At 36.7% G+C, this 26,608-nt stretch overlaps 2 protein-coding genes across 2 annotated transcripts in view; one reads left to right on the top strand and one right to left on the bottom strand.

Moving 5' to 3' along the window:
* LOC149807452 (heparan sulfate glucosamine 3-O-sulfotransferase 1-like) overlaps positions 1-26,608 on the bottom strand; it is a 219,137-nt gene that overhangs the window by 180,312 nt on the left and 12,217 nt on the right. The window lies entirely within an intron of this gene.
* LOC149807453 (uncharacterized) lies at positions 4,107-6,044 on the top strand. Its single transcript, XM_089956222.1, has 2 exons — positions 4,107-4,365; positions 5,524-6,044. The coding sequence occupies exons 1-2, from the start codon at positions 4,107-4,109 to the stop codon at positions 6,042-6,044; spliced, it is 780 nt and encodes a 259-aa protein (XP_089812348.1).

The following is a 26,608-nucleotide window of genomic DNA, read 5'->3' as shown; positions in this document are numbered from 1 at the left end:
CAAATTGATTCGTGCCTTGTACGGCATCAGTCGCTAAAAAAATCCACAAATACGTGCTCGTGCCTTAAAAACCAGTCTCAAAGAAGGCTTACGATGGTCTAATGTGACAGCACGTCAATTACTGAAAGGCATCATTCACATTCCACATCAAACCAAACTCTTTTTTGAGAGAAACAAAGTAGCCTTGACGCAACTGGCCGATTCTCGCATCGACACTCAAACAGAAAAAAAAATCATTTTGAAACCTGGAGGTAGCGGTTCTCTAGGAGGTGTCATCATTCGCCCCCTCTTAAAATGGAATCATAATGCCCCCAAAATTCTCCCTAAGAAAAAAGCAACTGTCAAAAAACGGACCCAAAAGAAGAAGAGCAGTGGTATCATGACCAGGTCACAGCAACAGAAAAAGAAAAGCCTACAGAAAAAGAAAAAGAAAAACCCACATAAAAGACCACAGAAAACAGCTTCTTCTTGCAAGAGGCCACAACCTACAGCGACGGTGACCTCCGTAAAGACAATCTGTAGCGAAGCATACCAGTATAAGAAAGACCTGCGGTAAATGATGGAGATCAGTGTGTTTTAGTTCCTGAATCAAAAAGATGTCCCCTAAAATAAGTGCACAGCACTCTCTGGCTAAAAATGGAAAAAAGGAAAGGAGTTCCTTCTCGTTTAGCCAAACACTGGAACATGTTGTCCTTCCTGTCCAGTCTGACCATCCATTGTTGACTCATCCTCCTATGAAGATGAATTCAAGACTAGCCAAGCTGAACGAAGTTTACGTGAATTTACATCATGTCAGGCAGAGCCTGATACCCAATTCTGAAGAGATAGAGAATGTCAGAATGTTGAAATAAGCCGAAGACCTGATAGAAGAGCTCTTCAGAGAGGAAATCAAGAAGAGTAGACGGAGAAGTACAGACTTCAGAAGCAAAGAGAACATAGAGAGCAGCAACAGCGACATGAACCAGACAGAGGTTTTGTAGACTGTCGTGTGGACAGGAAAGAGGTCTCCTTCTCTTTCCGAAGAAGCAGACCCTATCCTGTGGGAAAGACTGCCACCAGACGGGGACGCAGTCTCAACGATAAAACATTGCCATAATACCCGTACACAAAAAATAGCCTTTTTCAGTGCTACCCCAATATTCTAGAAAAAAAAACATACTAGTTCAATTGCCAATTATTTTTATATTTATGTTTGTCTGTACGTTAAAAAATAGAAGTGTGTCTATAGGCACTTAGTTTCTTTGTTTCATGCCCACAAAAAAAAAACCGCGTCCATAAGAACTTCGTTTCCGTAGCTTGTCAAATAGTCAGTGTGTTTTTGTTTGAAGTTAGCGATTGTAAGTACAAAAGTGAGTGTTTCTTTTAGGTCAGTGCGTTCCATGTTTTCGGGGTGATGATATGGGCAATATGTGTTAGTGTCAGGGGATGTTTTCCTTCACGTCCGCGCTTTACAAATATAATGGGAAGCGTTCGTCAGTCTGGCTACCTACCGTTGACGAATCAACTTGAAAATGAGTAGCAGAATAGCGAAATTGTTGGAGCTTCAGATGTAACTGGAGTAAGCCAGGCGCATACTAAATGAACTGACCATGGAGGATATAGCAGAAAGTGCTAGAATAGAGGAGGAGGAGGAAGAGGAGAAAAGAAAGAAGAGGAGAAGGAAAAGAAGACAGGGATACTGCCTCACCTCATGCTGAGTACAACAACCACAACAACGTCAGCTACAGCCACCAGTACCAGTGCCAGAGATAAGGAGACCTCATCATCCCCGACTGCAAAATAGAAGACAAAGGGAAGTCTTCACTATCCCACAAAGTGAAAACTGGGATGATGAGGCTATTCAATCCGCCTTTGCGCTCCCAAGAATAAATGTCAGTTGGTAGCAGGACTGGAGTAGGCGTTGCGTATGTTGTGCCAGGCCAGGGAGATGTCAGCATTAAGCAGGTGTATCTGAAGCTCAAAAAAAAAAAACAGCAGTTCTCAGGGCTAACCAGATCTCTAGAAAAGAGACTATTCTAGTGCTAATTGGAATGAATTTGGAGTAGTGTGACTGTAAACACTTACCCCTTTGCTGATGTGATTGCGTGTGTGTTTGTATGCATGCGCGTACATTGTGTGGATAGTATAATTGGGGTTTGCTTTTTTTCTCCCGTGTGTGGATAGCAGAGTGTGTGTTTTGTATGCGTTCGCCTATGTTTGTGTGGATAGTAAATAATGTGTTTGTATGCGTTCGCGTATGTTTGTGTGGATATTAGATAGTGGGTTTGTTTTTTCTCCTTCCCGTGTGTGAATATTATATTTGGGGTTTGTTTTTTCCTCTTCCTGTGTGTGGATAGTAGAGTGTGTATTTGTATGAGTTCGCGTACGTTGGTATGGATGGTATATTTGGGGTTTGCTTCCTCTTCCCGTGTGTGGATAGTAGATATTGTGTTTGTATGCATTCGTGTACGTTTGTGTGGATAGTAGATATTGGGTTTGTTTTTTCTCCTTACAGTGTGTGGATATTATATTTGGGGTTTGTTCTTTCCTCTTTCCTTGTGTGGATAGTAGACGTCGTACTTGTAAGAGTTCGCGTACGTTTGTGTGGATAGTATATTTGGGGTTTATGTGCGTTCGCGTACGTTTGTGTGTATAGTAGATATTGTGATAATATGTGAAGTTAGTGTAAGGAATGTTTTCCTTCACGTCCGTGCTTGACAAATATAAAGTCGAGCGTTTGTCATTCGCGCCATGGATTCATTCATTTATTCTCATTCATTCGACATTCAGGCAGTGATCACCAAGGAAGCAGGACCGGCTTACCAGGAAGGGGGGGGGGGACAGGGCAGGCGGGAAAAGAAAGCGTGCACCTAGGAACACAGAACAAAGAATGAGTACAGAAGCATAGAACAAAGAATAAGGAGAATAAAAATATTCTACTCGCTGCTAAGACCTTACATCAAAATGCTGCTGATAAGAATTTACTAAAACAGACAGAGAGAAGACGGGGGAAGCAGTCAACACGAGGTAGCCCACAAATTGTAAGGCGACCAGTGATATGACAAGCACCACCAGAACCATTACTGTAAAGAGGTGGAGAACAAAATTAGCTGTACGGAGAAAGAAGTGGAACCATAGAAGTTTAATGGGAAGGCGTACACTAGGTTGTCTGCTAATAAATGGAGGCATAAATCCAGTGACGTCACCACAAAAACAAGCTATGCTACCCTCTTATACCGGAGCAGCTAACCAACTTTCTGGCACCTGTTCCACAGCATCAGCCAGAGAGAAGAACACAGAACCAAAGGTTGCTAACATTGCCCTAATGTATTTGGTTCTTAATTTGGCCCGAGAACCTATTTTGACAATATCTCTATCTAATAAACTATTTTGATTTATTCGGCGACCGCCATTAAAATTTCACCTGTCTTTATCCAATGCGTGATGCAAAATGCACATAATTCAATTTGACTTTACTGATTGGTATTTAATAATAAATCATATGTACACTCAGTACACAAAATTCCAACTTATTAACGAATGAGTCATTTTTGAAATTCTTCGACCAGGGGCGTATTAACCATTAAGCAGACTAAGCACGTGCTTAGGGCACCAGGGCCAAAGGGGGCACCACAAAGTTGAGAAAAGGGTGAAAAAAAAAAAACGAATGAAGATTTGTAAAAAAAGAAGATAAAACTAGTGCAAATTGATCTAGGGTTATCTTCCCAGGTGTACCACAAGGAGCACTGCTGGCGCAGTGCACTCTGACTTCTGTCGGTCAGTAAGATCATTAACACTGTCACATGTTTCCTGTTGTGGAACATTCTCGACTGACCTCTGTGCCTCAGACATGATGTGTGCGATATCCTTGGAAATCTAAGACCACTGCACTGGTAAGATGTCATACAGCTTCAATGATCCTTTATTTAATTAGTATAAATAGTTGTCTCTTATCTGTCGATCTTTTTTGAGACTTTTTGTGGAGCCAAATTCAGTTGTCATAAAGCGTGTTCAGTTGAGTGGTGCGCAAAAGAGAAAACGTGCAAAAGAGAATGAGCAAAAGAATCTGTCTGTTGTAGCCAAGACAGGAAAGCTGACAGATTTCTTCTTACAAACTGCAGAGAAAGATGATCCAGATCAAAACCAGTGTCAGTTTTCAGAGACAGCAAGTGAATCAAATCTATCTCCTTCATCAGAAACAGGCAGTGTTGGTGCAAGACCAGATTTTCATGATGACGTTGCTTGCACATGATGAAGTGCCACAACCTGGACCTAGTTCTACGACAAGATGTGTAAATGCTTTTGAACTGTGCAAGAAGTTTAGAGAACTGACCAAGGATGAAATGAACAAAGCTAAGGACCCAGGGTTGTGGGATGAATTTTATGGTGACTTATTGGGTTGCTTGTGGACCCAGGGAATGTCAGCACCACAATGGACCATTTCACATATCGTGTCGCAATTTCATCAATGGGAAGCCAAAGAGATACTGTTCACAGAAAATCTTTCTTGGAATAAAAGCCGATGGTAAACACTACAAGAGAGAATGGATGTTGTACTCTCCTTCAAAAGGATCAGTTTACTGTTTTGTTTGTAAACTATTTGCGCCCAAAGGGTCAAAGCATTTTGCTAGAAATGAAAGATTCAGTGATTGGCGAAACACTGCTGTAATTGACAACCATGAAAAAAGTACAACTCACCGAGATGCCATGTTGACATATTTAACTCGGAAACAAGGCTTAGGCTTGACACAGCCACTGGAAAAACAAATTGAAGAGGAGTACAATTACTGGGAGAATGTGCATCGGCGTGTTGTAGCAGTCATTTGCACACTGGCTGAAGGGGATTGGCATTTCGAGGAAAAGTGGAAAAATTTGGGTCTCTCAATAATGGGAATTATTTAGGGCTACTCGAATTAATAAGTCAGTTTGACCCATTCTTGGCTGCTCACATATCACGGTATGGCAATGCTGGAAAAGGCAACCCTTCGTACCTGTCCAAAACGATATGTGAGGAACTTAATGGTAAAGAAAGTGCACTCCGTCATCATTGACGAAATTAATGTTTCTGGGTACTTCAGTCTGTCTGTGGACTCAACGCCTGATCTTTCGCATGTTGACCAACTGAGCATAGTGCTCAGATACTTACAAGATGGACAGCCAGTTGAACGATTTATCACATTTTTGGAATTACAAAACCACACTGGTAAAGCTATGGCACAGCAGGTGTTGAAGTACTTATGTGATGATTGTAAATTGGATTTTGCTAAATGCAGAGGGCAGTCATACGACAATGCTGCCACCATGTCTGGACGTTACAATGGCATGCAGCAAAAACTTTTGGATGCAAATCAGTTTGTCATTTATGTACCCTGTGCAGCTCATTCACTAAATTTAGTTGGACGAAGTGCTGTGGATTGCTGTCAAGTTGCAGTAGATTTCTTTTCCACTGTACAACTGCTCTACACATTCTTTTCAGCCTCAACTGCTCGGTGGAGAATTCTCAAAGATTGAATTGGAAATGAAAAGTGTTGAAATCACTTTCAGACACCAGATGGGAAGCACATGCTGTGGCAACTGCAGCAATTATCAACTCTTTCTTCAAGATTCTAGAAGCTTTGGAAGATTTATCAGATGACCAGTTGCAAAAAGGTGACACTAGAAGGGAGGCAACGAATATTGCAAACAAGATGCAAGAACTGGAATTTGTCTTCATGCTGAATTTTTGGAATGAAACTTTAGAAACGTTTCATAGGACAAGTCAACTTCTTCAAAGTGAAAATGTGATCTTGCAAACATGTGCAGATTTGTATTCATCATTGGCAGACCAGTTGCACACATCAAGAGATGAGTTTGAGAGATTTGAATCACTTGCAAAGGACATGCTCCCTGGTGTAGAATACAAAGCAACTCAAACGCGTAAGCGTATAAGACAGAGAATGCCCAACGATGGAAGTGCACCAGAGGTCATTCTCAGTGCCAGAGACAAATTCCGTATCTCCACTTTTTGTGTAATTGTTGAAAAGTTAGAAACGGAAATGAGGAGGAGACGAAAGGTGTACACTTAAATAGCAGACAGATTCTCTTGTCTGACAGATGTTCCTAATGTCACCCAACAAGGTGCTAATTCCCAATTATCAGAAAGTGAAAGGTACTCAAAGGCTTGTCAGACACTCATTGATGCTTATCCAGATGACATGAACAACACTTTGTCTACACAGCTTCAGCAGTTCCATTCATATGTTCTTCATCAGTTTAAAACAACCAAGAAAACATCTTTCACTCACATGGAACTTTACAACACAATTACAGAAGACAAACTAGAGAGCGCCTTTCCAAATGTTGAAATTGCCTTAAGAATATTTTTAACATTAATGGTCACCAACTGCACAACAGAGAGGTCTTTCTCACAACTGAAACGTGTAAAAAAACCCAAATAGATCAGTTATGCTTCAAGAAAGACTCGACTCACTGTGTATATTAACAATTGAAGCAGACATTCTGAGAAGTATTAATTTCGAGGATGTTATCAGTGATTTTGCGAAAATGAAATGTGGAAAAATGCCTTTCAGGTCATGATAAATTGGAACTTTGATACATTTAACTTGTGAAATATTAAAATAGATGTTGTATTGCATTTTTGTAGAACTTTATGTAGCTTAAGCTTGGCTTAGTTTGTACAGTATATTGTGTTATCATATGAATAAATTTTTGTACTGCTGCAACCTGCATTGTATATCTGGTCAGACAGGTCAACAACTAAAATGGACTGGGTCAGCGTGGAAAGGAGGGGGGGGGGGGGGCACCAAGATTTGTCAGTGCTTAGGGCACCAGTGAGCCTTAATCTGCCCCTGTCTTCGACTCACTATATTTGATCAATTGCACAGGTGGCTTATACATTATTGGATTTATTTATCGTCCACTAGTACAACTGGACTTGATTTGAAATAAAATACGTCCTGGCCTTTTAGGGCTATTACTGCGTGTTCGGTGTATTAGTTGATTGAAATAACTACGTAAAACTAAATCTGATTGGCAGTTGGAAATTTCGGTTCGTACTCTTACTTGGTGGAAGCAGGTTTGTAAACCCGAATTTGACTGGTAGTCGAATATTTTGGTTGGTTTTCTAACTTGGTGGTATTAGGTATGTAAACTCGAATTCGATTGGAAGTTGAAACCTTTGGCTAGTTTTTCTACTTGGGCTAAATCAAACATAGTAACTGTGAAAGGCTGCATCTGACTGGAGGTTGAATTCTTTGGTTGGTTTTTCAACTTGCAAGGTTCGATGTATTAACTCAAATTTGGTAATTTAATACTCTTGTTGAAACTTAACTTGTAATGTGAAACCATGATTTAATAAATCGAATTGAGGGCTGAATTCTCAACTAATAACTTAATTCTTTTAGCTGGGAATATTTGGTGTTAACTATGATTGGAAATGCTAATTGAATTTAATAAAACGCTCTTATTAGTTGGCGGATTGGAAATAGTTTGTTTGGGTTTGAGCGCTGATCCTATTATTTTGCTTCCACTTTTGCCTCGTCCAGACAGACCAATTAAAAAGTGTGACACTCACACATAAACACGGAACTGTAGCGGCACCATTATTACAGTTCCGACTAATTAAGAATCTCGACATTCGAGTCTTAACCAGTCGCAAGAGCACACGATGCATAGGCGACTTTAATTTTTTATCATTCATTCGCGCTATTCAACATTGAATAAACCAAGATCGCAAGTAACTATCTTGATAACATGAAGAAGATGCAAGACGTTCTCGATAATTTGGGAATGATAGTAGAAATGTTATTCAAACTGGATGACGACTTTTATTATTACAGTCCCCATTCGAGTGAAGATGAAGATCAGCAATCTAAGAAAATCAAAGGACATATTAAAGGAAATGTTTAAAGAAGAAAAAAGAGGAGAGGGAGGATGAAGAGGATAGAATAAGAGTGCGGGAATGGAATGAAAAGATAGAAAGGGAAGAAGAAAATGAAAAGGGGAAGAAAGGGGGGGGGAAGGAGAAACAGGAAAAGAAAAATAAAGAAGAAAGAAGACAGCAACGATAACAAAACATAGAAGATGGATGAAAAGAAGGAATTAGAAGACAAAGAAGAAGAAGAAAACCAAAGGCCCTTTTCAGGGCCACTCCACTGTCTCGAAAAGATATTTATTCTCTTGCCTAAATTATTTTAGTCGATTTTATAGTTTAGGTGTGATAGATTGATGTTCATCAATCTATGTCTATGTGTTATACATGTATATGTCTATATCTCTACTGTATTTGTTTCTCCCTAGAGTAGCGCGTATTCAGGTCAAACCCTTGCCACATTGTTACTAATGTCCAGTACCGTGACGTCACCTCACCTGTTCCATTCCTATTCAACCCAACTTTCCCTTGTCGCTATATAGGCCCAATATTCCCCATGTTAAATTCCCCTTGACGCTAAACAGCCCCAGGGTGTGCTAAAAAAGTGTTGTCGCCAAACGTGCCCAATGGGTTCTGTAATGTATTTTCCCATCGTCGCTTAACAGCTCCCCCCCTCCCGTCACTTCTTATATTCATATTATCTTATTTATATATTCCGACAATCAGGCTTATTGATCAGTCTTCACGCGGATTTTGTATCCTCATGCGTTTGTTTCTTGAGTCCTACTAAACAAAGAAACTAAATTTAAAATCTCTAGAATAGAAATGCAATGAATGTACCATTATTCCTGGACTACCTACATTATAGATATAATGACTGCGATAGGCCATGGAATTTAAAGGGTCAAATGATTTGTTTTATGGCAAAGCAAGACAAGTAGGTTGGAGTAATGTGACTTGCCCAAGGACATAATAGGATTCGAATCCATACCCATTCGGCTGTGAGTCCGGCATGCAAACTACTGAACTACAATGACTCCTACCGCCATGCGTTGCCACTTACAACATGCAAGAGAGTGCATTATGAATATTCGACATCCTCGAGCTCACTGGGTTTGGGTCTCTATAAAAAAAAGGAATATCCTGTAAAGAAAGTTACATAGCACCCCTCTATCCTCCTTTGTTGGCATACCCAGAAGTCAACGCACTGATAAGAGACCCAAATGGGCCTGCGATTGTTAACCTGGTAAACATATGCCTCATAGTCGACTCCAAAAGTAGATGAAAAAGAAATCTGGATCAGAAGTATGCTTTCTACAGAAATTTTTACCAATGTTGTTGATCATATATATTATGAAAGTTTTTTGAAGATTTCCATGATTGTTTTGCACTTTTATCCATATTTTATGGCACATTATCATCATTTTTCCAAGGCTGACAGACTTTAATGTCAAAGTTGTTCAAATGAAGATGGAAACCTTTTATTGATAAAGTTTCCTAAATGCTTTTGTATATCTTTTTAATGACAGCCATATTAGATGTAGGATTGGCACTGCCTGTGAAAATTTGTCAGCATTTTAATTTTAAAGCCGGGATATTTTCTAACAAATTTGGTAAAATTCTGGCAAGTGGGTTTTAATTTTAAAAAAGTAGTTTAACGTTTTTCTATTTTAGTAAATGTCCATATTTGATGATAGATCAAAATCGCTTTTTACAATCCTGAAATCTCTTCGTGCCAGAATGCTTTTAATCAAGTCCGGTTGAATTCTGTCCAGTGCTATGTGAGTAGACATTAAATTGTTTTCCATGAAGAGAAGCACTGATTATTTTTTATAAAAAAAGACAGATAGGAGTCATTTGTAAACATTTAAAAGCCCTTTGTGCAAAGATGCGTTTAATCAAATTTTGTCAAATTCTGCGGAGTGATTTGTGAGGTGTAAAGATCTTTACATTTTTAGAAAAAGAGGCTATAATTAAAGGCCGTTAAGCACCATTTGCACCAATCTTTAGAACTTCTATACCAGGAAGATTTCTATTTACATAAATCTTATAAAATTCTGTTAAGTAATTTTTGAAAAGAAGTCATTTACCGGTAAAGACTTTTCTACTTTTAGCAACCGTAGCGATATTTATATTTTTTTGCAACGGTGACTATAGTTCTATTGTTAGCAACGGTGGTCATAGTTGATGGTGTATAGTCTTCAAGCTAAGATGCTTTTTGGGGGAGGGTAAATTTTTGTCATTGACTAAACACGAATGCCTTTCATGTCAAGATGGTTTCAATTAAATTCGGTCAAATTCTATAAATTTATTTTGAGAAGTTGTTTAACGGTTTTTATACTTCCAAAAGAGTCGTTAATTAAAGGCAGATTGGCGTCATTTGCACAAATTATAAAGACCTTTTTGCCAGGGTGATTTCTATTTGTTCAAATCTGACCAAATCTGTTTAATAGTTTTTGAAAAGTTGTTAAAAGTATAGATGCTCTTAGCATCATTAGTAACAGATTGAAAGACCTTCAAGCTAAACTCCTTTCTGTTAAATTTTGACATTTAACTAAAATCGAAGCCCTTCATGTCTGGGACCAAATTCTGTCATGTGGTTTTTGGAAAGTGTTTAAATTTTGTTCTTCTTTTGTTAGTAACAGTTACCATCATATCAGACATTAGATCGACATCATTTTCACAAGTTTGAAAGGTCATCATGCTAAGATAGTTTCTGTGAAATTTGGTCGAACTGGTAGACGTATTATGAGAAGTTGTTTTAAAAGCTTATCAATTACAGTAATGGTTGCGATATTTGATGGATCAAAATCAAATGAACAAATTTTAATGAATTTCAAGCAAGGATGCAGTTGCTTACCAATTGTAAATGACGCCTGGGGCGACGACGATGGCCCAATGGGGTTTTGCGCCCTAAGATATCAGGCGGCCCATGGTTTTGGCGCCCTAAGACCCTCTGGTGCTCTTGGTAAAAGCCACGTCCGCCCCCCGCCCCCTTAATACACAATGCTTCCTGACAGATGTGATCAAATTCTGTCCAGTGATTTTAGAGGTCATTGAAAAGTTTTATATTTTTAGTAACAGTGGCCATACCTGTTGTCAGAGTAGTACCATCTGAATTGTGAAAGAGCTTCATTCCAGAATGCTTTCTATGGAATTCAGTTCAGTAGTTTTTTCAGATATTTAAAGAATTGACTAATTTTAGTAACAATGGCCATAATAGATGACAGAAAAAATAAACAAAACAAATTCAAAGGGAGTCATAATAACGTTTGTGATTAGATGACACGTGGCGAACAATGCATGAAGGATGAAGGGCCATATCATAAACTCACCTGCCATTCTGGGTCAGGTGATATTACAATAATGTTATTTTCTTAAAAACCGTGAAAAATAATTTCCACAAAAAGGAAATAACTAGGTATCAGTTTCAATTTTTTTTTTAAATTTAGTCAGAATTTTGAATTTAAAAAAAATACATTTTAGTTCAGTCGTTTTGTTTATAACTAGTCTGTATTTTAACAGGTACACATTGGATTATGCGATTTGAATCCAATAAATGCAAATGGCAAAACAAAATGTAAAATCTAGTATGTCATATCACACCTGATGAATTTCTTTAGAAAATGACAAGGAAATAAAATATTTAGGCATTACAATTATTCGCAATGTAAAATGCAGCCTTCACATTAAAAAATATGCACAAAGTTAATGAAACATCGTGCCTATTAAGATCTACCTTTAGTAACTTACTATCATGCCCCAAAAGTGTGAAATAATTAGCTTTAAAAGTCTAATTAGACCCATATTGGGCTACGATTCTACAGTATGGGACCCCCTCTCGAAAGTGTTATATGATGATCTTGAACACAAAATCCAAAAGCGATCAGGTTTGTTATAACCATTCATGACTACACACCAGGAAGTATGATTGTAAAATTAAAAATGAAGTGTTCGAAAACCTTAAAATAACAAAGACTGGAAAACAGACTAACTTTATACAAAAGGTTAACACAAAATGCGAAATTCTCCAGATACGATCTGACCAAATAATAATAAGGAAATTGAAAATCATCAGGAATATTTTGTTTACAATATAACCATTGCTCAACGAATTTTTAAGCTAATTTATTTCTTGAGAACCAGCAGAGCCTGTGATTTTTTTAAATCACAACTGTTAATCGCAACTGTTGAATCTTCATAAAACAAAATTCACGCATTTTTAGAAACATTTTTTCCCATATATATTTTGTATGATGCTTTAATATCATGACGTATATCCAAATTAATCAAGATCACTCATATTTAAGTTTGTATTATTAGAGTGTACTCTTTATTCAATTTCTTGAGGGAAATGGGTACTTCTTTGTTGGATTGTTTATTTCATTTGTTTACCTTAATACAAAAATGTACTATGCGGCACTCACGGTGTAAATAGTGTAGTGTGCCTGACAATATTGAACTGGTTTTCGCACCTGGAAGCAAGAGAGACTTGATTATAATAGCAGAATGGTGTACCGGGCATTCACGATGTAAAGAAAAAATTGAATGCGCCAGAAAACTGATTTTATCAATGACCTGTTTTATTCCTGCTTCCTGTGCATGCACTGTTTAGAAGCCAAACTTTGCGGTTGGAGGGGTGGGGGGAGGCAGAAACAGATATGGGGGTTGGGATGGTAGACGAATCATGCAAAATAGTAGCTTTTAAAACAAAATGCCTGATCTATAGATATGAATTTTATAATGTCTTTACATCGTTTTATTAGGTTTTATTGGTGGTGACTCTAGTTCCTGATGTACTTTGCAAAAGCAATTATGATCGCTGAACAGTATGTTGGAGAACTCTCTTTTGTGCACGTGTCACATCTAATTAGCATCTAACATTGTTAATAACAGTTCCACAAGTCTGAGTCACCACCATTAGAGGATACTAGATTCACGGGACTGAAATGAATAGCAAGTACGAAATACATCTTTGATTTATCCTATTGAGTTATCGATAAATATGTAGCTGTGACATACATTACCTTTTCATGCTCCACTAAATATTATCTATTTTTTTGTTGTTATTTACATATAGCTCAGTTTCTTTAGTCTAAGTCTACTTATGTTAGCACTCATAAAAACAAATTGTAATTGCAACTACCTATCTTTTCTTTCTAAACAGGATATGACAAGTTTCTGGATTGTGTGCTAAACAAGCAAAGCAGTCAAGAAATGGCATTCAAAAGAATTTCTCTTGGTTCATATTTTGCACAATCCTTCAAATATTTATCATTTTTGTGTAAATATGAAAGAAGAGGAAAATATTTAATTTTGATTGATTTCGTAACACATTAAAACTTTTTCATACAATTTCATGCTTTGCTTTTACAAAAATGTTACATGGAAGGGTGGTGGGTGGTATTATCTTTGTACAACTGCTCATTCAGAATAAGGCACATCCAGAACGTCAAGATATTTCTTGTGTGTGTGTGTGTGTGTGTGTGTGTGTGTGTTTTATTTGATCAAAGGAATCGCGAACGCAGTCATATCGTACATTATCAAATGACACATGACCTTGAGTCTGAATAACATCTTTTATGAAGAACCTCTTTTGTGCTATTGTAAACTGTATTAAACAGTCTACAACAAACATATGTATGTGCTAAACAAAAACCTATAACTTGAAACCCGAGACTGCTGAAAAAGATGCTTTCTGACATCCATGATGGCTTTATCTGAAGGAGAAAGCCATCTTCTTCTCCACCTTTTCAGCTGCAGGAAAACAGAAGATAAGGGATAATCGTCTTCGGATCCAAAAACATGCAGGTGATGTCTGTTATCTCGAAGTACCAACGAGTGCCGACAGTAAAATATGAGTTACCTCCCTTGTTATCTGTTGAACTTTCATCTGTTTATATCAACATCATGGCGCCAAGATGTTTTGATTTTAGTCACTGTTTTGTGATATTAACATTGTAATGAATCAGCTGCTATAGCAGCATTGTACTGAGGCGAGAAACATCCCATAAAATATAAATCTGTTTCTAATTGAACTGCAGTTTATTTTCTTATTAGGTGAAAATATGCCGCTAAAATGTGCTAAGACTGTAGATGAAAAACAGATCATTTCAAGATCATTTTTTTTTTTTGTTGTCTGAAAGTTTATTTTGGACCTGAATAATTCCGACTGGCACTTTTTGATGCTCTAGCAATCAAGTCTGCAAATAGGTGAAACTTTCATTATCTATTTAAATTCTATCCTGCCACTAAGATGACTGAGTTGTCCCATTTCTATCATGACTTTGATAAATTTCTTTATTTGAATACCCCCCCCCAAAAAAAATATATAGATATAAATGAAAACAGCAAAAACGGGTTTTCAGATAATAAGCAAGAAAAAAATGTTGACTATTACTAGATAAAACAGTGATTCAGCCCTGACTAATTGAAGATGAAAGACATATAACTCAGTCCTTATAGCATTGTAATAAGATTTGGCCAATTAACGGAGACAGCCAGATTAACTTCCTGAAAATTTTGATGCCTCTGTCCTGTTATGTCCTCCCAAGTGTGAATACTGTATCGAATTAAGAAAAACGACAGCCATTCATGGAAACATTCTGGATTTAGCACTTAGTGATAGCGAACTTTTAGTGATTTAACTAAACAAAATTTTTAAATAAAGCTTTATGAAGAAAACATAAACAAAAATGTATACGTTGCAATAAAAAACACAACTTGTATGGTATACCTTTAAACCTCATGTATAAATCTGTGTTCTGTACGTAGTTAACATGTGAATTTTTACATATATAGCATGCAACGTTTCACTATAAAGATTTAGTCTATTATTTGATTAACAGATCAAATAATTGATTCAATGTGTAATTAATTAATTAATTAATTAATTAATACATTCTCTCTCTTTTTATCTATTTGTACTTCTTGTTTCTTGGCCAATGAAATAAATTTTTTTTACAATATTTGTCAAACGTTGTTGCGAAGTAATAAAATAATAATTTACTACCGAATACTACACGTGCAAAATTTAAGATTCACGATGTAAGAGTTACCGTATTCACTCAATTTTAAGTCCATTCCACGAAAACAATTTGAACAGACCCAGACCTGCCATTACATAATGTGCTGGCAGATCAGGGTCTGTGCAGTTTCTTAGGAGTAGCCAGTAGAACAGCAACATCGACATTGATCTGCAAGTGCATTATATGGCAACAGATCAGGGTCTATGATGTTTGCAGTTGGAATCAATTTATAAGGAGATACAGATGATAAATGTAACAACATATATACAATACCAGTGCATCTGATTTGCCACTCGTGCATATCAACGGTTAGGACATTTTTTGCTATTCTTTAATTCAAGGAAGCATTTAAAATATTTAAAAAATTCACTTTATGCAACACTTTGAGTAATTTATTTTTTAGAAAATGATTCTTACCATGGGTCAGAATTTTTTTCGGAAATAAAATACAAATCATTTTGAAGTCAATTTATTTATGAGCTTCTCTCAAGAAAAAAAAAAGTCTGGTGCCATCCACTTTTTGTTTATTATTTCCACCATGTACAACCTCCTCTTCACGTGGAACACCTTGCTAACAAATCCCTTAAAAGTTAACCTGACTATACTCTCAATCAGTAAAACAAACAGGAGGCCTAAGTGAACCTCAATTTGCTCATTTGTTGATACTTGCCTAATAGTCGAAACACCTGAGTCGGTATGATGTTTTCTGGAAAAAATCTTTTAATGATGTTAATTAAATATCTTAAGAAACAGTTCTGTCAAGGCTTCTCTTTCTTTGTATCTTTGTCACCGCTCTGGTGGCCTAGTGGTTAGATCGTCCGCCTCGGATGCGGGAAGTCACGGGTTCTAAACCTAGCCAAATCATAACAAAGACTTATGAAACTGGTACTAACAGCTTTAACTCTTGGCGCACAGCATTAAGAGGTTAGTGCTAGGACTGGTCGGCCTGATACCAGGATAATGTGATTGGGTGGAGGACATCATGTTACATATCTGCGGCGTTATGCAGCAGTGCTAGAAGACACCACAATGAACTGCCACACTGCAGATATCGTAGAGCTATGGCTGAAAAATTGTTAAAGCTACGTTAAAAATCCAAATCACACAAACTTTGTATCTTTCTGCAGCTGACAGAACATCAACACTATTTACCCAGTACAGAAAGACCTTATGGCCAGGATGCGTTCTGTCAAAGTTGGTCAAACTTTGTTGTGTCACTTTTTTTATAGATAAAGGTGCTTAATTATTTTTTTTCTTCGTTTCAGTTGTTTTGTGGTTGAACGCCATTTTCAGTACATGATAAGTTATAAATGATAGCCAGTATAACTGGTTGAGGAAGAACCCGGGGAAGACCCCAGTGAAACCACAAACTCAATGGAAGCTACTGGCAGCCTTCTCTCATATCCACATTGGCATAGTCCGAGATTCAAAGCCACTCGGCATAAGGTGAGATATCAGTGACCGGTAAAAGCAAGCACTTTTGATCACTTGGCTAATCAATACCCCGTCCAATTTTAGAAATGGCTGTCAACTTTTTATCAAATTCTGTTGAACAATTGTTTAAAAAGATTTTTTAAATTTAAAATAAAAACGAAAGTAACATTAGCCATAATTGACAACAAATTGGTGTCATTTGTACCCAACTAAAAGATCGTAATACCAAGATGCTTTTGTAGAATTTGGTCCAATTATGTTCAACATATGTACAAGTAATTAAATTGTCTTTCAATTTTTTTATAATGGTGGCCATATTTGCTCATGGACCATGCTCATTTGTAATCATTTTAAAGGTATTAATGCCAAGCTGCTTTCTGTCAAACTTGGTCGCATTCTGTTCAGTAGATTTTGAGATGAAGCAGATTAAAGGTATTTTTTTTTTAAATTTTAGTGACCGACTGGCATAATGTGTTCAAATCTGAGAAGTCTGCATGCTAGGATGTTTTCTGACAAATGTGGTCAAAATTCTTTTCAGTGGCTTTTCAAAAGAAGCTGTTATGGGCCTCTCTGTGTTTAGTAATGATATAGATAATTGTTAAGCATTAGCTCAATAAATCTGAGTGGACTTCATGTCAGAATGTTCTCTCTAAATTTATGTGCACATTGGTAAGGAAGGTTTTAAGAAGATTGTACCTACAACACATCAAAGATCATGGAGAACGCACCGAACCTTATGTTCACTTGGTCTTAGACAAAATTAAATTATAATGGAGGTCTGGGTTTTTTTCTTCTGGTTACAAACTGATGGTTGTGTATCAGTCATGAATTCACAAGAAAATACTCAGACAAATGGCAGATCTGTGGAGGCTCAGAGGTTAATGGGATGACATCCCAGATCAACTCAGATTAGCTGCTGTGGTGTATTTCTGAGCAAGGCACTTTATCCCCACTTCCTCGGTACTTAAATCTATCCTGTCTTGTATCAATACATGCCAAACAAACAGTTTAGATCTAAGATAACACATTTAATGAATTGCTGAATATTAAATACTGTTATAAATGTGCGCACACACACACACACGCACACACACACACACACACACATAGCGACAAAAAAGTTGCCTCCATTATAGTTGCCTCGTGTGACATGCATGACAATTCATCAGGCTTGTTCAACAGTCTTAAGTCTGCAGGGAGAACATATATCACAAAGCTCTCAAAACTACAAAATTTGCTCCATTTTATTCACGATTTTGTTTTAAAATTCGCCTTAAAAAGCCATATTAAACATTCATTATCACATACATGCAATATATTAACCTTGTTTTCATGACTTCCTATAAGTTATAAGTGCTACTTCTAGATTTCAGCAGAAGTTCAATTGGGACCTGTAATTATTAAGTTGTAAAATGGACCAATTGATTTGTGTAGGTCCCTCTAATTACTTGTTGGAGGGTGTTAATATACAATAGAAATGAACACCTGTGTTAATTCTAATTTACATTTATTGCAATTGTCTTGCATTGGACAGATGTAGCTGGTAGCGGAGTTTACAAATTTAAACAAAAAATATTATCTAAGGAAATGATACAAAAAACATGTACTCCAAAAAGAGGTAGTAAGAAAGGCCTTTGAATATTCTTCCTAAAGATGAGAAGGTCTTAGGTACACTGATCACATTCATTGAGAAAGAAAAGTTTACATAACGATTTCGTTTGTAAATTACAGAACTGGTGAATTAGTCCCTTAATAAAGTTCATGAGATAAGATACACAATGAATGCCAATTAATGAAGGCAGGAGGACCACTCTGACCAAGCAAGTTTGGAATATCTACTTTGAAAATCAGAAATAAATATAAACATTAGTTACTGGAACATTACAGGCATTTAATAACAAACAACATGGACACAGATCTAGAATCACATAATTGCTGACAGGTCAGGATTCTTGCTATTTCCATGATATATTAGTTGAACTGGACTGACTTGGTTGAAAATGCAATATAAATGATATAAAATCTGAGACAGACTCTTTGCAACTGGTTATGTATTCCACAAAAGGAAATATCGTTTATTAGCACATGTCTATAATTAGTTAAATTTGTTTACTAACCACACATGATAACAATGTGCCGTATATACTCGCTTATAAGCCGAGTCAAGCTACAAAAAACACAGATCTTCATCTGCTGTAGCATAATGCACCTGCTGATCAGGGTCTTTGTTATTTGTTCCTTTGATTACTCCACAAAAACTGCACATACGTAAATCTGCTGGCACATTATGTGACGGCAGATCTGGGTCAATTCAGTTTGCAGTTGGACTCCACTTATAAGCTAGAATATATTGCATAAAATCGGGGTGGGGGGTAATGTAAGGCATCTATGAATCGCCACTAAAGAGCTATCATGTTTGATTGATTGTTGGTATTATTTATAAACGTAAGATTTCTTTAAAGAAAAAACAAAGAGAAGAAAACAAATTATTTTTTTAGCCATGCCCATATCATTTTGTTTTCGGTCAGCCTCTAATAATATTCAGTGTAAAAAAAATCATTCCTTTTCCTCCTGCACGGTTCTCATACTGCCACCAATAGATCATGACATTGTCTACTGCAGAAAATGTATAAGGAACTGAGAACAGTTGAACCTTAAATATATTATGAGTAGTCCGAGTTTCCTCTGGTGCCGGCATGGGGTAGCCGCTTACTAGCCGGCCTAGCAAACTTTAACGAACTTTCACCGAGATATACCTGCATGAAATCGATAGGAATATGATTTATTTTCTCAGATATTGCGAGTAGAGCATTTGTTATATCTTTAATCCGCTAACAGACTAGCCTGAACAATAGCATTAATGAAATTTGACCGGGAACTCGCCATTTGAATTCCGAGTCACATGACTACACAAATCTCGCGACCTACATGTCAATGACATCAGAGTTCAAATAGTCATGTGATATTAACAATAAATCATTTCTAATGTTGCTGCAGGAAAACAAATCGAACATACAAATGAAAGTCACGTACTATTTACAGAAAAATGAAAGAACATAAACTTCTAAATATATTTATTCTGAAAACAACGACCAGAAATCTGTAAATGTTGGAGCAACTTGGAAAAAAAACATATTCAAAAAGCGGAGAGCACATGTCAATGAGGTAGTCACGTGGTACCAACAAGATACATTGCCGACACCTGCTTAGAACTTGATGAATCTGGTTTTCTCCAACTTGCTGCGATACCGACAGTTCTAGTCATTGTTCTCAGAATAAATATGTTGGGAATTAAGTGTACATTATATTTATGTAAAGTATATACGTGACTTTCAATATTTTCGAATTATATGTACAACAATTTTTGAAATGGTATATTGTTAATATCACGTGATTACTGGACCTCTGATGTCAGTGACATGTAGGTTGCGAGATTTGTGTAGTCATGTGACTTGTAATGCAAATGGCGAGTTCCAGGTCAAATTTCAGAACACACGGTACTGATTCAGTTCGCATAGTAAACCTATGCAAACCCCATGATATTAAAAATTCAATAACTTAAAATTTTTGAGTGCTCATGATCAAACCTATATTTATCAGTATAGATGAAACATGGATGTCATCTTCTGTGTAGAGGAAAGGATATGAGCCGCGGCATTTTCTGGACCTTCGTGTGTTTGAAACATGTGCTTTCAATTCCGCACCAAAGAGTCAGGTGCTAATTTTAGTAATGAGTGTTTTAAAGTCAAGACTGTTAAAGGACTGAAATTCCATCAGTAAAACAATGTCTCTATTTGTTTTCACTTACAACTAGGATAAGCTCTCAAAAGGTTCTTTTTCCTACAACATAACTTACATTATTAACCAATCATGGTCAGCCTAACCCATATATACTCTATTTTAGGTCCACCCATTTCCAGGCTGGTTCCCATTTTTCCATACCATTACTACCGTGTGTCCGTCATCAACACTGTAGTTACATCTGGTCTGTCAGCGGATTACAGATATAATGAAAGCTATGTTCGCTATTTTTGAGAAAATAAATGATATTCCTATCGATTTCGTGCAGGTATATCTCAATGAACGGTCGTTTTAGTTTGCTAGACTGGTTAGTAAGCGGCTACCCTATGCCGACACCAAATGGTGTCGGCGAATTCCAACTTTTCTATTGGAAATTGACTCTGACCCTACACCCTAACATAAATGTCCAAATATCAAAAAAGGGGTGGTAAGGGTTAGAGGAAACTCGGACTATGGTAACATTAGCGCCATTTCCTCTCTATCTTGGCAACATTTATTGCAGGCAGGATTACAGTGATCATTTTGGTACTTCAAGTTTACCAGATTTAGCCTCCATAAGTTTCTAGTCTTCAGGGTCAATTATCTTCAATAAATTATGTTATCCTTCCAACAAAGCTGTTCTACAGACCACAGCTGTACTCACAAAGCTTTAAAACTTTCCCCACTGTAAATGAAATCATCATATGCCAAGTTCCCTGAAATATGTATACCATCTGGATTCTCTGTACTGTACACAACAAGGCAATTCACCATCTAGATGGGGTAACGCACTACTTGCTAAGAGAGGGTCTAAACTTTATGATAATAATAAGAAGAAGAGACACACACACAAAAACAAATAAAATAAACACTTGTTCAAGTTTATACATTTCAAATTTGTCCTTCAGTTACTTGCTGGTGAGCTCTGAATAACGGAAATAAACAAAGCTTTAAATTCTAACTTTGATCTTTTGTCTAGAAAAATATAATTCTGTGGAGTATCATGCCAAAGTCGATAGGTACCAGCCGAGTTCTCTATACTTAATAAAAACAACAAAGCCGTTTCAAAGCAAATACTAATATTCATCAAATATTTTGACTTAAAATTTCTCATTCCTCGTTAAGTATCTGGGGGTACTGTAAGTCTTAAAAATTATTTTAAAAAAAAACAAAAACAATACTTCATTGAATTATCAAACAAATCTTTAAAATTTATTTGATTTCACTTTATGCAATGGTGCAAAATTTTGTAGATAATTTTGCAGTACAGTTTGTCGTGTTCAGCATGACACATAACCATTAAGACTGACATATGGGCTAGGCTCGCAAAAACTTGGCAGCTCGTGAGAGTTAACTTTTCCTGTTTTTTTTTTTTAAAAATGTAGGGGGTACATAAGTGAATTTTAATAGGAGTTTGTTCAATAACGGTCAGACAGATAGAAGATGCCACTGATAAAGTAAGATCAATTAGCGAAAAATGACAGAGCTGAGACAAGCCAGAAAATTTATTGGGAAATCTTTGACCATTTAAAATAGGTGTCATAAAATGATATTTTCTAGAATAGTTATTAATAAAGGTGGACAAGAGAGAATTATTCGGACTTCATTGGGAATGTAAAAATGTTGGCGCTGGAGAAAGTTAATCCTGTTTGGCTTTGCTAAACAAGGGGACATGTTCCTCAGATGAAATTTCATGGTTTAAATACCATAAAACGAACGTTTAGGCAGTCCGAGTTTTCTACCGAAACGGGAAACTGGCTCAGAGATCAGTAAAAAAAAAAACAACAATACTTTTCTCATTAAATAAATTGTCCAAGGGACAAGAGATCAGGAAATTTGAGAGACCCATGAACCAGAGAAGAGACAGAGGGAATTATCTTATGATCAGCAAGCGAGGGTTAGATAAGCACAAAGGTATGGTCTCAATCACGCACAATATATACTGATGTCAGTTTGCAATTATTTCTTGAATTTGTTCGTTTTAAATTCATACTTCAATTTTTCCTCAAGTCAGGAAATAATCCTACATTCATCTGATTTGAACGTAATATAAACCATGAAGTGTATGAATTTCATGCACTACTCTAATACACATAGTAAGAATTAATTTGTCATGTATCCTAAATATTTCATGCATTTCTTATGATATGAATTGTGAGAAGTAAATTATCTATCTTAAATGATTTTGTGTCATATATGCTGAAAACAGATTTTACTGTGCCCTGTTACTGAATCGCTAATTAGGGAGTAACGTAGTTAGTACAACGAGTGAAGACCGTCAATTCATTGATGTAATTAATTATAATTCTTTTCAATCGAGAGTCGATGGTGTTAGCATTTGGAACGTGTGTCGATTGACATAGTCAGCTAGTAATGTACAGCCCACAGCGGGGTGTAATGGTTTATCTATGTGGTGGTCTAAGTATGTCAGGTTCCAGTAGGAATGAGAGTAGCCGCTGGAAAAGACATAAATTTACGTTAATAGGTTGCTTGTATATCAGATCTTGTTGCGAACTGATCATAGCTTAGCTCTGTTGAATAACGATAAGACAATATCTGACGTGAAAAAGAGCGGGAATAGTGTTTGATCATAGGAGAAGAAAAACACCTGACAGGTATTTAGGTTGGGTATTATATTTTATTCGAAGGGACACAAATAGCTCCATACCTGTACTGCGTAGTGGAAAAGAACGCCGCGTGCATGTGTGTGTGTGTGTGTGTGTGTAATTTAGATCTTTAACGTAGCTTTAACAATATTTCACTCATATCGCTACGATGTCTGCAGTGTGGGAGTTTAATTGAGATGTCTAGTACTGGGGCATCATGCCGCAGACATGTAGCATGATGTCCCGCCCAGTCACGTTATCCTGACACCAGGCCGACCAGTCCTAACACGAACCTCTTAATGCAGACCGCCAAGCGAGGCAACTGTTAATACCATGTTTTTAAGTCTTTGGTATTACTCAACCGGGTATAGAACCCACGAAAAGAGCGCCGTCTACAACCAACACGGCTGATAACCCAAAGACAGTGCCGTCTTAAGGCATGGGCACACTGGGCAGTTGCCCAGGACCTCACGCTTCTAGGGGCATCATGCTGCCCATATTGTTAATGAATGTTGAAAGATCTTTTGGCAATTTAATTTGCTTTAAATGTGCAGTGGGAAGCACATTTCCCAATTTTAAAAATAGTGACATCTAGCTGAATTCCTGTGGGTGGGTAGGGCCGGTAGGGGGCCCCAGTGCATTGCTTTGCCCAGAGCCTACAGTGTTGTTAAGACGGCCCTGCCCAAAGAGACGCGTGTGTGTGTGTGTGTGTGTGAGAGAGAGAGAGAGAGAGAGAGAGAGAGAAGAGAGAGAGAGAGGGCAGCGCTGACCTAACACCAACAGTGTTTTGGAAAAGACTGGAAACAACCAGGTTAAGCTGACAAGCTGGCAATTGGAGTTCGATCAGTTATATGATGAAATTGTTTTATTGTTGCAAAAACGGCTAATTGAACTTCGCATAAATTTTGTAACTATATTTATTAAGAGAAAATGAATCATTCAAATGTCATGTTCAATTTCATATTCTTTATTTATATTGATGAAATTGTTATATTTTACATGTGGAGACTCGTGTTATTCTATTATATATCTCTGCTCAAATCTCTGTTATTCCATCCGTCAATTTCATGTTTTATTTTATTGTATACTCATCCGGGAAATAACACTGCGCTCGATCATCTCCTTGATAACGATAGCCAAAACACCGTAAGGAGTGCGAGATCACACATTCCACACGTTTGACACCTTCCATATAAATGATACTGTGTTATGTTTGTTGTGCATGTCATGCATACATGGAGCTGAACACATTTCTGCACAGTCTACAGATGTTGAGGAATTGGTTTACCAAAAAATGTCTTTTGCACCGGCTTTCATTATTTTAAATCCTTTACTCTGTCAGTGTTAATTCATCCACAGCAGGCAGCATTTCCACAAATGTAATCAGATCTGTTCCCATCTAAAGTCTGTTTCAACACGAAAGATAGTGATGGAAACACATGAACTGAGTACCAGACAGTGCACACTTTTATACATAGTATTCTGGTTTCAATGTAAAAACTTCTGGAAGTATTTAACACATGGATTGTTACATAGATCTTATTGTTATCAACAGCTTTATGTAATTATATCACAAATAAGAACGATGATGACAGCTGTAATGTAGGAAGAAAAATATACCAGAGTTAAAGACTCTTATAAAACTGTAAGTTGCAGATTAATGGGCTGTGACATCTACAATCTGTACAGTCACGAGCTACGGTATGTACTCGCTTATAAGTCGAGACGAACTACAAACAACAAAGATCCAGATCTGCTGTGGCATAATGCGCCTGCAGACCATGGTAAATGTTTGTTCTGCTGATTACTCCTAACAAAACTGCACAAACCAAGATCCGTTGGCACATTATAAAATGTCAGATCTGGGTCTGTGGAGTTTGCAGTTGGACTCGTCTTATAAGTGAATATATACGGTAGTCTTCAAACTGCTTTCTTAATAATCAGTGCTCGTGGCAGCTCAAGCATCCCTGTTGTTTAAAGACACGGAATGCTTTCAGTTTTATTCTTTGCCAATTTACCAGAAGTTTAACCCAATTATTTTTTTGAGAAATATTAAATGAAGAACACAACGAAGTTTACAAAAAACTATAAAAAGTCTCTTTCAACTTCTCAGGTGAGACCATGCATTCATTGTTGTTTTAGAAAATAATGTGGGACTGACATCTGGAGAAGAGTGCGTGGGTGGGTAAGGAGTCTGGGTTTTTATATATTATTTCCAGCCCCAACTAGCTTTACATAAATAATCTTGATCTGATTTTTTTGTAGTGAAAAGAAAATAGCTGACTCTCTCCATTATAGTAGCAGAAATAAAATCATCTTGCGAAAAAAAAAACATCCTGGCTAGAATGAAACTATCAGGCTCCGCCCACCCCACCCAAATTAAATGGTAACTCCCTAAATATATGTGTGACAGCAAAATACTATGCTTTGCGTTTATTTATTATCCGTCATACATTCCATAATTACTTCATACACCCGGACATATCATTCTCACAATGTTTGGTCTGCTTCGTATTGAAATGTATTAATGCAAAGGTACTATCTGATTGTTAACATTTACTGTGAATCCTGCTGAAATTTGTGCACTTAATTCACCTAAACAATTGTTTACTTTTTAGGAGTAGAAAAGCTATAAAAATAATACAGGAGTAGAAAAGCAATCAAAATAATACAGGAGTAGAAAAGCAATAAAAATAATACAGGAGTAGAAAAGCAAAGAAAATAATACAGGAGTAGAAAAGCAATAATAATAATACAGGAGTAGAAAAGCAATAGAAATAGCACAGAAGTAGAATAACAATAAAAATAAACAGGAGTAGAAAAGCAATAAAGATAAAACAGGAGTACAAAAGCAATAGAAATAATACAGGAGTAGAAAAGAAATAAAGATAATACATGCGTAGAAAATCAATATATCATGCTTGTAGCAGTGTGGTTCATACCAACATCCATACTGAAGATCTGTGCTCCAGTGAAGAGCAGAGCATTCAATTAAAACCAAGCAGCTAATCGGGGATGTCATAAATCAACAGAAGCATATCTGTTAGCACCTTCAAACAGAAAACTCACGAAGGTACCTTTTATAACACCACAGATCCTCTTCTTACTTGAATATTATCAAATATATTATTCTCATATTCACAATGTGATTTTGTCTTGTTTTTACCAGATCCTTTATGTATTTGTTATGTGTTGTGATGGTAAGGGCAACCGGCTATGCACGAAATTAACATTAGTATGTGCTACCATAAATATAGTAAGCCAAAAGAGCAATAAATACTGTTTCAACTTTCCACATTTATTTCACTTGTGCTTAGATAATATTGGAGTGGGTGGGTGGGAAAATGGCAATCTAAGAGTACATGACACTGTAGTTGTATTTGTACTACTTATTTACGAAGGCAGCTCTAGGTGGCAAAATTAAATTAACACTGAACGTCCTCGATGCAACTTATGATTCATAGGTTCTGGCTTTGATACCTGCCAAGGTCAACTGGTCAGATGCCTGCGTCAGTCCTTGGGAAAAGCACTTTGTTCCCATTCTTATACATATTTAATTTAATTGATTGTTTGTTTGTTTTAAATTTCTTTTATTCCATTACATGCTATTGTAAAGTAACATTGTTTACTGGATTTGACATTAGTCCAGAATTGATTTTTTTAAAATTTTCGATGTAAAAACTAATAATAGAAACATTGTGTCTAGTTGGTGACCTTGCTCCAAAATCAGTGACAGTTTTGGTAAACAACTTTTTAATTTATTTTAAAATTATCTTTCTCAGAGTAAGACTCATTAAGTTGAGTCAAGGTCATGTCAGGACTACATGAATCAGCCATGTGTCAACTGGTAAACAAACTTCTATTTTTTCCAGATGTTTGACCCTCATCCGGGAATTAGCTTTGCGTTTTAC

The sequence above is a fragment of the Sinohyriopsis cumingii genome, chromosome 1, assembly GCF_028554795.1.
Source record: "Sinohyriopsis cumingii isolate HCF-2022 chromosome 1, ASM2855479v2, whole genome shotgun sequence".
In the NCBI taxonomy this organism is placed as follows: domain Eukaryota; kingdom Metazoa; phylum Mollusca; class Bivalvia; order Unionida; family Unionidae; genus Sinohyriopsis; species Sinohyriopsis cumingii.
Note: the sequence above shows the minus strand (reverse complement) of the source record. Positions and strands in the feature narration are given on the sequence as shown.